This window comes from Thamnophis elegans, chromosome 6 (genome assembly GCF_009769535.1).
Source record: "Thamnophis elegans isolate rThaEle1 chromosome 6, rThaEle1.pri, whole genome shotgun sequence".
NCBI lineage: Eukaryota > Metazoa > Chordata > Lepidosauria > Squamata > Colubridae > Thamnophis > Thamnophis elegans.
In genome coordinates, this window is record NC_045546.1 from 39,885,153 (window position 1) to 39,899,286 (window position 14,134).

General features: G+C 34.6%; 1 protein-coding gene across 1 annotated transcript in view; it reads left to right on the forward strand.

Annotated features, from left to right (window-relative positions):
* PTGFRN (prostaglandin F2 receptor inhibitor) overlaps window positions 1-13,546 on the forward strand; it is a 102,603-nt gene extending 89,057 nt beyond the window's left edge. Inside the window, exons 7-9 of the mRNA XM_032220340.1 lie at window positions 3,513-3,620; window positions 9,343-9,648; window positions 10,432-13,546. Coding sequence (XP_032076231.1) covers window positions 3,513-3,620; window positions 9,343-9,648; window positions 10,432-10,598 — 581 coding nt within the window. The 3' untranslated portion in view covers window positions 10,599-13,546. The remainder of the gene's footprint in view (window positions 1-3,512; window positions 3,621-9,342; window positions 9,649-10,431) is intronic.
* Window positions 13,547-14,134: the final 588 nt, after the last annotated feature.

Sequence of the window (14,134 nt, forward strand, 5' to 3'; positions counted from 1 at the left end):
CCCGCTTGCAATGTCTTCACCCCGAAGGCATCACTGGCAGCCGCTTCTTGTAGCTCATGAGGTCTGCGGTCTCCTCGTTGCTGCTGCTGCTCAGCCTCCTCAATGCACGTAGGCAGGAGGCAGCGGAGGACACGACATGGGTTTCCTTTGCTACCTGCGCACTCCTGGTGGCCAGCAGTCGAGCTGGCAAGCCAGCAATCAGCTGGCTGCCTCTGATTTCCCTGCCCTGTTTCCACACACAGCTCCTGCATCCTCGCCCGACCACGCTGCCCTCTCGCTTTTCTCTCTGCCTCCCCCGGCTGACAGTACTGGCCAGGAGAAAACAGAAGGCAAATCTGTAGAGGAGGAGGAGGGCACGTGGTCCTGCAATATGCACTATGGGAACTGGAAGGAAAGCATTTTCAGGTGGCAGCGTGTGCCACTTGAAACACGATGCACTTTTTTGCCCTCTGCATACACTCTTTTTGGAATTGGGGAGGGAATTGTGGCACTACAGCTAAAAACGCTTTTGTTGAAAAGGCTTTGAACACAATTCCCCGGGCTGCTTCGGAAATCAGGCTCCATGTGAAAGTGAGGAGTCCTGCCGCATAGAACCACCTGAAAATGCGATGCGTGGAATGGGTGGGTGGAGCTACATTCAGAGTATAAGACGCACCCAGATTTTCAACCTCTTTTTTTGGGGAAAAAGTGCATCTTATACTCCAAAAAATATGGTAAATAGACAAATAATGTTTGTTAATTCGAAAGGTAGCAGATGGAGAACCTCATATTTGTAACAAATGTCGATTAAACTGATAGAGATATAGATATTTTTTTCCTTTTTAAAAATATTTTTGTAATAGTTATCATTCATTATATTTCCTACTTTTTTCCTGTTTGTAATTTGCAGAACTAAGAGGTTTATGTGTAAGAGAATCTAAGTACAAGTGATACTGAATAGGAAAGATATATTCCATGAATCTCGCTTTAAATATTGCCTGTAACCGCTGCAGAAATAATATTATCAGGACCTTACATTATGTTTTCCTCATCTCCATTTGTAGTTTAGTAAGGTAATGAAAAATACAATAATTCTCTCTGAGTTTGATACAGGATTAATTTAAATAGAACTATTTCTGAATGAACTGGAAATTACACAGAACAGTTTTAATACATATAAATATTTATCAGACTTTCTTTGTGTGGGGGTTATTTTATCTGTACAGATATTTCAGCTTCACTAAAAGAAAAATGGCCACGTCTAATGCTGATATCAAAATGAAATAACTTTGATTATCTATATTTGTAGCAACTTCTGTTCATTTTGTGATTTCATTTCTAAAAGCAAAGAATAAAGTAACGTCCTTGTTCCTTTGTATTTTCCTCATCTCTTACCTGGTTGCTTACAAAGTCTCATACTTCTATTTTATGAATATGCAGTTAAGAGGAAAAAATAAATGTTAATTTCGAATAACTAGGAATTATTTGGTATGGCAGTAATTCTTTCCATTATAGTAAAATTTAGTCACAAGACTGCAGAAAGTCTACATAGGTGAAAGAAAAATGTGCATTATTTTTTCCTTGTTTTATTTTACTTTTTTAAAAACAAAAATTCAACTACATTTCACTTTGCAATACGTATGTTTGATTCTTGCAGCTGATTCAGCATTGGCAAAAAAGTAATGTAGTTTTCAAACCAATAATATTCTTTTAGAAACTTGTTGTGTTCCTGAATGTGTCCTCTGAGATTACTGACTTGATTCAGCTATAACAGAAACCCAACTAGTGTAGCATGAATAAGCTTAGAGCAGCAGTTGTCCTTCCAATATTTTAGACTACAATTTCTGCAAATCCCCAGAGTGCAGAGTTCCTACCAGTCATATCTGGAGAAAGTCAGAAAGGCAAATGTTGTCATAAAGGCATTACCAAAATTAAGGGTACTATTTGAAAAAGTTCTTGTCTCATTTTCCTTTCCTTAACCAATGTAAATTGTAGAAGTAATGTAGTTCCAAGTGGGTTGGACTTCTTTGTATTTTTAAACATTTTTTCTATTCAATATTTTTAGTTCTCAAATCATGATTCATATTTATTTTCAGCTCCATGTGGGAAATGATACACAATAATCTTTAATACTGTGTTTCTGTTAAAATGTGAACTAATAAAGCAGATTTCTTTAAAAAGATGAACTAAGTCTGAGTGATATCAAATTTTCTATGTCAAATCATAATGAAAAACTATGGAATCAAGGTGATCAGTGGGCATGCCTATCTATAATCTTGCATAAAATTTTGACTTTATGGTGTTTTGTTGCTTGTCAAAGTCTATATCTATTATTTATTAACACCACACACCTTACTTTTCCTCTTATAGTTTATTTTCCCTGAATACTTTGTAGTAATTGAAAATACCTTCTGTCGTATTGAACAGGCATGATGTTCTTAGTTTTCCTTTGCTTTATTATACTTTCCTTTCAATTTTGGTTTATCACAAAATGATTTTCTATATATAATACTTCAATTACATATGTCTCTTCTCAACAAAAGTATTTACTATAAATCTTTGATTACTGATACATTATTGTCGCTAACTTTCCAATTTTACATTTGGTCCCCCATCATTGTCTAGAAATCTTAATTCAACATTATATATTCACTCTAACTTCCTAATACTCTTAAATCCTAACATGACTTTCTTGTCTGGTCCCAGATTTGACTCAATCCTTTAGAATCTTGCATTTCTAACTTATTCACTTAAATCCTTATGCTGTACGTCTTTGTCCATGGGATTTACTTCACACAACAAGCAGCCGTTTTAAAGTTTTAAAGCTAATGCAAAAATTTCCATATCTATCCTTCCATTTCCCACCTCACAGGGATTATATTATAATTTATGTGGATCCTAGCCGCTTCTTCCATAAAAAGAATAATGTTAAAATTATATTTAATTTGTTTTCAATAGTCACATATTCATTGTCAAGTTCATTAATTTGATGTTCAGGGTTTGTGCATTTGTGTCTGTTTTTTTAAATTAAAATGGATGAAAATAAGTAGTTTCTACTCCTTTTTAAAAAAAAAAAAACAACAAATTTGGGTGGCCCAAGGCTGTGCCTAATTTATTAGTTGATCCTGCCTTTCTCCCCCTACCTGCCACCTCTTGTTCCTGGGCTAACAACTTTTTGCTACATATATCTTCTTTCTTGGAGATTTCTGGTCCAGATTATCATTTTCTGCCTCTTTTGTTTCCATGCCACTCTCAGGCTGAAATATGTATTATAGAAAGGTAACCTTCATTTGTTAGTGTCTAGAAAATCTGCAGCTATTTCTGTTAAAGGCTCAGAAATCTTTTACACCGTGCTTGTTTATTGTCATCATAAAATATACTTTGTTATTAAGCGTGAAAATGGTTTCTGTGAGGTTTTGATCACAGATCAAATTTTTATGCACATATTTGACTACACAGGTTTGCATAGGTATATAGCACAGTAAAATTTTTGCAGCAACATAGGATTAACACTTGTTTTTCTTTCTTCCTAGGACCTGTTTTTAATGTTTCAGTGTATTCAGATAGCCCAACCATTTATCGGGGTGAGCTGGTAAACTTGCTTTGCATCATCACCATTGAGACAACAGTACTTGATCCAGGTATGATTTGAATATGTTTTCCATTTTTCAGGAGTTTATTTCTTCATCAAGTAAATTTTGTGGTATATTTTATAGCCTACATCCCCATAGCCAAGTATCCGGATATTAGATTGTCCTCAGAGGATGTTTGTGCAAACACCCAGTAGTGGTGGGTGAAGTACCAGGTTTACAGTTAAGTCAGAAAGCTGGATTTTACTTTTCTGTGTACCAGAAAAGTAGGAGTTGAAGGGGTTTTTTTTCTTATTAATACGGAACTTCTCAGCATATTCAGTGCATTTTGAATATTTAATCAAGTTGAACAGAACATCTGGAACTGCCCAGGTATTCAGGAAAACCTACATTTTTTTATTTTGTAAGGGTCCAAAGGGTTTAAGTTTTAAAGATCATCTTTAATCATCCTCATATTTGTGGTCATGCAAAATTCAGTATACTTGAGAGGACGCTTCTTTGAATGAACTGCCTAGTGCTAGTAGGTATTCAGCATACTAATATGGCCTTAGCTATTTAGTGTAGTACTTACTTCTACAAATTAGATTTGTTTTGCAGCATGTTGAGAAAACATTTTGGAGAATCTGTGCATTCTTTCTTAATATTTGTCCTGAGGTATTGAAAGTGCCTAATAGAACGTTTAGAAAATGTTGCACTGAGACAATTTTTTTTCTATGTGAGCCATTACTTAAATGTTCAGGTCAGTGTGCATACAAGTAATAAACCTAGTTCAGCATTCAGTTTGCAGGAAAATTTAATTTCACTGTTAAAGTTCAGTAAAAGGAATAAATATTAGTGCAATTAATGAAGTTTAAGAAAATTACAATTTGAAAACACATTTTAAAATCCCACACTGAGTATAATTGCCTTTACCCATTTAAAGGCTCCTGATGACTACATGGACACTTCCATGTTGATTTCTTGGCAACAATATAGAAAGGACTTACCATTCCTGATTTCTATGTTATTTTTTCAGTGTTGGAAACACAGTCCACAGGAATTCATGGTGATCTCTCATCCAAGTACTAGCCAAATTTAATCCTGCCTGGCTTTTGTGAGAATAACCACATTTGTATCACATTCACATACATTTTTCATTCCATCTTATCCCTATATCTACAATGGTGCTTAAAAATTTGTGAACTCATTTGAATAAATAAATGAACAAGTCTAATGTTTAGCTCATATGTTTAATTGTGTTTTCTCTATTTAATTTCAGAATTTGTTTGGAAAACTGATAACATTTTAGAATAATATTTATCCAGAAATATTGACACTTCAGTAAGATAGACAAACTTTTAAGCACCACTCTGTGTTTTTAATAATCTACATGAAATTCACATATAGTATGTTAAATGTGGTATTAGATGGGATAAGAAATTCAACTCCAGCCATAGCCATGAAAGCCAGCTGGATGACTTTGGACCAGTTACTTTCTCTGCCCAACTCATCTCATAGAGCTGTGGAGAAAATAGAAGTTGAATTCAATATTCATGCAGGCATGCTGAAATATACTTTGTTCCACTTACCCATTATTTGTGAAACCTTTGTATACTTCAATTTTTTACATTTGTTTATTCTTGTACTTTACAAACTGGGCTCCAGAACAGTTTCATTCCCCTTAAATGAATAGGCTGAATCACAAAGACCAGGTGGATGCCATTGCCAATCAAGGCTTTACCCAGCTGGTGGACCAAATTTTGGTAGCCATTAAAAGAAAAGGTGGTGCGGAATGCAGTCATTTTGGTTTGTCAACGGGCATGCAGTATAATTTACATAACAAGGAATTGCCTGTTCAACATAATAATAGGCCAGGCCCACTACTACTATATTATTACAGAAATTACAGTTTCTTTCTAAATAAAATTCAACTGCTGGCTATCACCTAGCCCAATATGGCTTGTGGCATCTAGAGCAGCGGTTCTCAACCTGTGGGTCGCGACCCCTTTGGGGGTCGAACGACCTTTTCACAGGGGTCGCTAAGACCATTGGAACTCTAAACGTTAGACTCCCCCTCGCGTTCCTTGAAATCCCCTGCAGATGGGCTCCGGAGTCATCGCCGGCCACGCAGAGGGTTGCCACGGCTCCATGCCATGAAAAACATAGGTGTGCATGCACACCCCATACAATTACAGCCTCATAGACTTTGTAATTGCAGGAACTTGTTCTGAGAGAGGAAGGGAGGGGAGAGACAGACACACACACAGACAGAGATGGGGGAGGGAGGAGAGAGAGAGACAGAGATACAGAGAGAGAATTACAGAGAGGGTGGGAGGGACAAAGAGCCACACACACAGAAAGAGAGAGACACACACACACACAGAGAGACACAGAGAGACAGAGAAAGAAAGAGAAAGAAAGAAAGAATTGGCTGTTTTGTTTTTTCTTTCCTTTTTTTTTCTTTTTAAAAGAAAGTTCACTCTTTTTACTTAGAGCCGGGAGCCTGCTCTTAAACTTCCCAGACAAAATTTCATTTACTTGTAATTATAAATAAATATTTCACAATATGTAATTACATATTGTTTTTGTGATTAATCACTATGCTTTAATTATGTTCAATTTATAACCATAAAAATACATCCTGCATATCAGATATTTACATTACGATTCATAACAGTAACAAAATTACAGTTATAGAGTAGCAACAAAAATAATTTTATGGTTGGGGGTCACCACAACATGAGGAACTGTATTAAAGGGTCGCGGCATTAGGAAGGTTGAGAACCACTGATCTAGAGGCTACCTGTTCTGGGTACAATTGTCTCCAAGACAAAACAAGATACATAGAATTCCTGGTCAGGTCACATCACACTTTCAATATAACTTGTCACAATACATTTTTGCAACACAATGATATTCACATTACTCAGAACTAAATCCTAATACAGGATCTTATAATACCATATTCAAGCGGATATACATAAGCCTACTTTGTAGTACAATAATGAATTAATATTAACTGTGTGTTTGTGTATTACAGTATTTATTCATACAATTTATAGGCATTTATAGGGAAAGCCAATTATTTTGGACATCTCAGAATTAAACATACAGAAAACAAAAAGAATTATGAACCTCCCATAAGGAACATAACATCAAAGAAAGTCCATTCTACAGAAGCATTTTAATAGCCTCCTGAACATTATTACGGTGGGAGCCATATAGATCTCTGTGGGGGATATTATTCTAGAGGGCAGGCTATGTGACAAATAAGGCATGCTTCATGAACCCCCTCAAGGTGATACTGCTTAAGCACTGGGACATGCAGCATACCTTCTCTGCCTGATTACACTAGATGGGCAGAAAAAAAACTGGAGGCAAGTGCTCAGATAACTGGACTTATGGTCTTACTGGAATGGAAGCATTGGGAATCTTTAAAATAAAGAATTTTGTTCAATGGCAGATGGCATTATTACAAGTATAGTCAATATATAGCTTATGACCAATTACAGTATTTCATAGCATCAAAGAACAAATAAGCAATTTGTGCTAAACATAAAATTAGACCAAAAAGTCTTTTGTTTGTTTATTGTTAGGAGTATTGGGGGCATTCTGCATTTTTTTTAAGTGTAAAATCTTAGGTCTAAGTTCCTTCTTTGATATCTCCATAATCTTTATGATGTTCATAAAAACTTGGTACGTGATCTTTATCATTCTTTGCAAACATATATGCTGTTTGTTGCAACTAGGTAATTAAATAGATAACTAAATAATTCTTGGCTTTCTAACTAAATAACACTTGGTTTTCCAAATGAATGGAGGAATTCTAAATTACAGAAATTTAATATAATCTTTGAAGACTTTTAGTACATTGTTCTAGAGTTAGAGCAATTTGATAAACATTTTGTTAGCATATAGAACATTTTATATATTCAGTGAACTTAAACCCCTGCACTTTAATATTGTACAAATTGAATTAAACTTGTAGCTGCTCTTACTTGATTGCTATTAGGCTGTGTACTCCTCCAAATTCAGTTTGGAAGTGTTGCTTTGGAACACACAGCAGTAAGAATGCTGGAAAGAGGCTTGGTGTTTTAATGAGCTAGGCAGACAGAGTGCTACACACTGCAAAAGATCCTTTACCTGTGAAAAACAACATGTTGCATAGTCTGAATCATTATAATAAAATTATTTTAATAGTATACTATATAATTTGTAATTAGCCACTTTAAGGATGGAAAAGTAGGGAATTTAATAAAAAATAAAATTAGAATTAAGCACCTTTTATCAGTTGAGTATCTTTTAAAATATTTAAATACCTGCAATTCAGTATATTTCTCATATACAAAATGAAGCAGTTGAAGCAGTTCTGCTGTCAAGGACATGTCTAATTCACATCTTTGTATTCACCAATTGTGATAATGACTTTTAAGCTCTAGGACAGTATTACAAATGCTTGTAGGAATGTGTGGCAAATTTATTCAGACTAGTTCCCACATTTGATTTTCATCTTACAGTGGGATACACCAAGATATTCTACGTTGAATGAACAATTAAACTGCCAACAGCTACTAGCCTAATGAGCTTAAAAGTACATAACTACGCATGGATTTATAAAAATTGTTCCTATTAAAATACAAAAAAATGATGGGTTCTGACTAGCTGTCATTCTGTATTAGACATAGAAGTCTGTGTAGGCTATTGGGAGCTTATTCCCTAGCAAAATTGACATATATAGTGGCATATACCTTATATACATATGAAGGTAAAAGGTTATCTGAATTGGATCAGTGGTACAGGAAGTTATTAGTACATAATGGTCCCATTATGTTCATTTTAAGGAAGTGCTGTCTGTTTTTGATGACCAAGCCAGTAATTAAAGCACTAATTTATGTATAAAATATTACATAACTAAAATGATATATTTATGACATTTGTATGTCTTTAAGTTACATATATTTTGCATGGGTTCTTATAAAAAGTATATACAACACATTTTAAAAGTAAGTGTATTTCTGGGAAGACATTTCAAAAATCACAGTCTTATCATTACATTTGGTAGAACATTTTTGGCAAAGCACCTGAAGAATTTTGGACATGTACATATGAAATAAGGTATTTTACAGGTAATTTAAACCAATGAAATTAGAGGATAAACAATTTTATAAATTAGATGTAAAAACTGATTTATTAAATTGAAAAAGCAATATACTTTACCCCAACTATAATAAAATAACATTTGATATGTTTAACTCTGTTAGTCCCATTCTCAGAGCTGATCATTTTATCCTACCAAAAAAAGAGAGGCTAGTAGTAATAACAGTAAGGAAAGGTCATAATAGAGTATACAGTGTCCTGGAAAATTGAGGAAAACATCTAACCCTTTCAAGTCTAGGGGCAGGACCAAAGTAATTGTAGTGGTGGTGACTTCAGGTTGACTTTTATGATGGAGCAATAAGTGCAGAGGAATTTAGGTATGATATAATGGTTCAGTTGCTATTTTCCATGTCACTTGCCTAAAAACATTGGTCTAGCAAGAATTCTTTATACAAATGATCTTAACCCTTCATTCTGTGGGTAGGAAGTTTAACATTGAAGTTATTGCTTAAAATACCCTATACTCAATCATACACTGAATTCAACTAAGCTTGTGCAATGCAGTACAATTAACTTTTTGAAGGAGAAAAAATAAGAAATGTATGTACCTTCCTAAAATTTCCAAAAATTCTGTTGAGAATGGTGATTATGATGCCTGCTCTTGTTTTGGGGTTTATTGTTGTATTTTCAATTCCAGATGACATGTCGTTTGATGTCTCCTGGTTTGCCACACGCTCTTTTGCAATGGACAAAGAACCTGTTTTCCTAGCTTCACTAGATCGTAAAGGTATAGTGACACAGGCAAGAAGAAATGGGAGCAGTGATGTCAGCTTAGAGAGAATTTCCCCTATGGAGTACCGGCTTAGAGTTCATGGCTGTGAAGACCATGATTTTGGCAACCACTTCTGTTTGGTAAATCCTTGGGTGAGGTCAGCTGCAGGCGTTTGGCAACAAGAAAAGGAAATAAAATCTAAAGCAATTCTTGTAACTGTGAAGATGGATGGTAAGTGTCCTCAATGAAAATGTATCCTTAACTTTCTGTCAGGATTTTCTATTTCATGTAGCAGCAACAAATAGGGTCTAATTAGTAGAAGGCGGTCTCAAATCCTTCCTGTATGTTTTTGTTTTATTGTACATTGCAATTTGGATAAGAAGAAAAAGGATTGGATGTGATGAGATGAGGGGCAGAATCCTTACCATTTTAGTTGCAAGGTAGAAAAGCTATATGCGCCTTTCCTTGTAGAAACATCTTTCCACTAGCCTCCCTGATTTATCATAATTCAGTAAAATTCCAAGGCAAATATGCAATTTCAACCATATTATTTTTTGAATCAATAGATCAATAACAATAGCAGCAATATCAGTACCTTCTGCAGTATCTTGCAATAATAAAATAAAAATGCTACAAAAATTAATTCAAAAACTACTTAGATGAGAGACAAATAAAGATTTCCACACTTTAAATAGAGCTGATTGTATGCACCATTTTCATTCTTAGTGGTAGCTAGTTCATGTTACAAATATGCCATTGTATATCTCTTGCTTGATAAGGAATGACAATTCAGTGTCACAATTAGTTTCCAGTAAACAGCTGTTCCGTCATATTGAATATGAAATATCTAGGTCTTAGTCCAGGTCACATTCAAAGAAAAAAAAGGAAAAGGAGGTCCTTTGAACAAAATTCAGTTCTTATTAGATTAGAAATACTATTTTTTTTCATGTAAAAAAAATTGCTGCTCCAAGTGATTTGTCTATAACATTACTTTCTTTCTCTCCTCATTCTCAGTGCTGAATGCTTTCAAGATTCCACTGTTGATTGGCATTGGCCTATCTTCAGTTATCGGACTTTTATCCTGCCTGATTGGCTATTGTAGTTCTCGTTGGTGCTGCAAGAAGGAAGTTCAAGAAACTAGGCGAGAGCGTCGTCGTCTTATGTCTATGGAAATGGACTGAAGAAGAGAGATGGATGGCCTTATTTTGGGGACAGAGGGATTTTGGAAGGGCCAGATGTACTCAGACTTGAGTATGGTGAACCAAAATGCCCTGACAACAGAACCATCTGATCTTGTTGTGATTCTGGAGCTGTTTTTCCTACCAATGTTTCACATTGAGAACACATGGTGTGTTTGTCATTTAGCTCTTTTTCCAATGGCACTTTTTATTGGGATAGCTATTTCAAAGGAAAACTGTTGCACAGACTTTTAAGATTCACTACCAAAAGTTGTGATTGACAAACAAAAGCAAAACCCTTTTCTTGTTTAATAGGAGGGTGGAATTGAATTGTTTGCATACAATTAGACAAAAATGTCTGCCTTATAACTAAGTAACCTCTAGATAATATCTCTAGAGAAGGAAGGAAATGTTTCTGTGCTTCAGGTACAGTATGTTTAATGGAAAATCCCTCTTGTGTTTTAGGTGAGATTCAAATTCTTTTTTTAAAAAATTTTAAATGATGATGTTTAGCAGCCATGCTAACTGATTTTTTTTTAAAATGTACTTTGTACAAACTTGCTCTTACAGGGCCCGCTCCATTCTGATTTATTGTTGAAAAGCACAATTGCTTTCTTTCAGTTAGATATGCTTGATACTTAAGTCTTTAGATATGTACCATCAGATTTCTTGCTTCTTCTTTTCAAGCTGGTGGGTTTTATGTCATTACTTAACATTTCAGAAACTGGATGGAGCCTGCTAAATGTTCTAATGAAAACTACATTATTAGTTTGGCCAAATGTCTAGAAATCCTCTTTATCCACACATGGCTAATTTGGGGGAGGGATGGAGAGACCCTGACTAATCACAATAGTAATGTGGAATGATCTGTGATAAAATCAAGTACACATTGCCATGGATCCTTTTTGGTTAGCAAACAAATGATCAGATTCTCAGCTTGCCACTTCAATTAGACTTTGACACTGCAGGATAAGAGTGTGAAACATGGATGAAAAGGATTGGATAGGAGTAAGGGAAAATATTCCCGGATGTTTCTTTGTGCATGACACAATGCCAAGGGCTGTGCCCTTCAGTGTACCATTTACTGTACGTATTCACTAGGAAGGTAATTTTCCCACAGATATTTTCCCCTCTTTTCCCACAGAGGGTTCTTTTTTGGTGCTGTTATGCAGAGAGACTTAGGTCTTGTCTTCCACATACTGTTATCCCACAGCCACGAGGTTGTCCTGTAATTTAGGACAGTCCATTTTCAAGCACAGCTAGTATTTTTAAGCAATAAAAAAGACTGAATAAAAGTATAATAAAATCATTATGCTTTAAATGTAATATGATTTGAATTAAGCTAAGAGATTATACGGAAGTAGAAGCCTATGAATCATTTTTCAAAAGGCTTCAGATTGAACAGAAAATGTTGATCTTCCAAATATACTGGTGTAAAATGAGTTGAATGTACATTTTACACAAGTTGAAGACATTCATACAGATTTAATAATGATTATTGCTGTCATTTTTGTATATTCTAAAAAATGGAAGAACATGTACAGATCACTCATTGTGCAAAAATACCCATTCAACTTGCATATTTATGTATAGTGGATATGTATATATCCACTTGTAGTTTTAAACAGGTATTTGAGTTTCAGACTAAGCCTCATTGGAAACATCTTTCATGGACATTCCAAGGAGTATTATAAGAGGACTGTCCAATTTTAGCTGCACAATATCAGCTCAAAATTGATTTTGGTTCTTATTTGCTGCATTATAGTTCTGATTTGTACTGCTCTATCCTAATCAAATGATCATAAGATGTAATTTTGGGATATTCAAATGAATGCCCCTGGAAGGATTTGCATCTTGAGAGTTTAAAGATCTCTCTTCAAATTTGTGACTTGAAAAGTTTATAGAGCCAACAGGGTTTGAGCTTGGAGCTATTTAGGGGGCTTAGCAAATGATTTGGCTGGCTGACCAATCTTCTTTTCTTCATAACAAACTGTTTCATACTTGAAATTTAAAGCATGACGTTAGAAGTTATTTAAATTAACAGACCACAACATTTAACAAACCTCTTTGGGCTTATTGTTTCATAGTACGAGTTAATTTTTGATATTATTTTTATCCATTCATTAAAGCATCTTATTTCTACAGTAAAATTGTGATAAGGAAACTATTGTGAAGCACAAATGATATTTTCATATCTATTTTTATTTCGTATATCTTTTTGTTCTCACAGTTTGGAGAAGAAACAAAAACATACTTAAATGCAATAATTATGGAATAGATGAGTCCAGGACAGTGCTTGAATTTTCTCAAGTACTTGTTACACATTGACATTGTCTCTTTGTGGAAAGAAACTCAGGTTTGATTCAGGAATTTCTTATTATTCATTGAGGATTTCCTATCTTTCTAGTTTTGCCCATTCCCGGAAAGAGAAGGCAAACTTGCAAGCATCAATTGGCCAACAGGACATAGTTCCTCCCTTTGGATTTGACGTGATGCTTCATGCCCTGTTCTGAACTACACCTGAAACAGTACACTCTTTTTTCAATTGTGCCAGTTTTATATCATTCCTCAATAGATCTTTTATTTCCATAATATTTTTTTATTCCTACATTAATTTCACACTGTTTCTTATTTGAGACTCAGATTTTCAGTATATTTGTCAAAGCTTCAGTCATGGGTTCAACAGTCAAATATCCTAAGGGCTTCCGTTGATCTGGTTTATCATTTTTGGCATTTTCAACTTAAAGAGACTGAGGACATTTGGAATGTGAAATGATCTTGTTTTCAGAAGTATCTTGAATAAAGGAAATGGAATATCTTTTGTTCATTTTAAGAGAGAAGATTCAAGTGCAATTCTGGATATTTTTTAAAATATTTCCAGAATAGCTTTGGAGGATAAGAATTGAACAGTTATAATGATTCTGTGTAATGTGTGTGTTTTTATATGAAAAATAAATGGTCTTTTTTATATAAAATCTGTGTTTTGTAGTTATTGTGTTGAACTACAGGTTATTTTTGTTTTAGGCACCGGAATCTAGATAGGTTTTTCCAATGGATGGATTCTTTTCTGTTGCATTTATATCCCAACATTTGCATGACATTTAGAGAAGAAAAAGACTTGTAATTTGTCCATTTATCCCTGTGAATTTTGTTTTATAGCTGCTTTTATTTCAAAATGATGGATTGAAAAGAACTGATTTTGCAGCTGAAGTGTGTTCTCCCCTGTGCAGGGCTTAGTATTGTGCTGAAAATATATTGAGACCCCTCACCCTCTATTAATTATGTTGATAATTCTGCAATGGTATTTCCTTAGAAATTTCTATATGTTCAGTCGAGAACTAAACTCCTTCATTCCTTCAAGATAATGTTTGTGCAGAGCAATCTCTTATGCTAGTAAGTTTTATAAATTTATCCTGGCACTAATAAACTGATATAAAATCTTGTTACTTAAGTTGTGGTGGCCACATGAATTGAAATAAATTATCTTCATAAATAAATATTGGGTAAATTTTGAGTTCCAAAGATGGAAAGATCTTGAA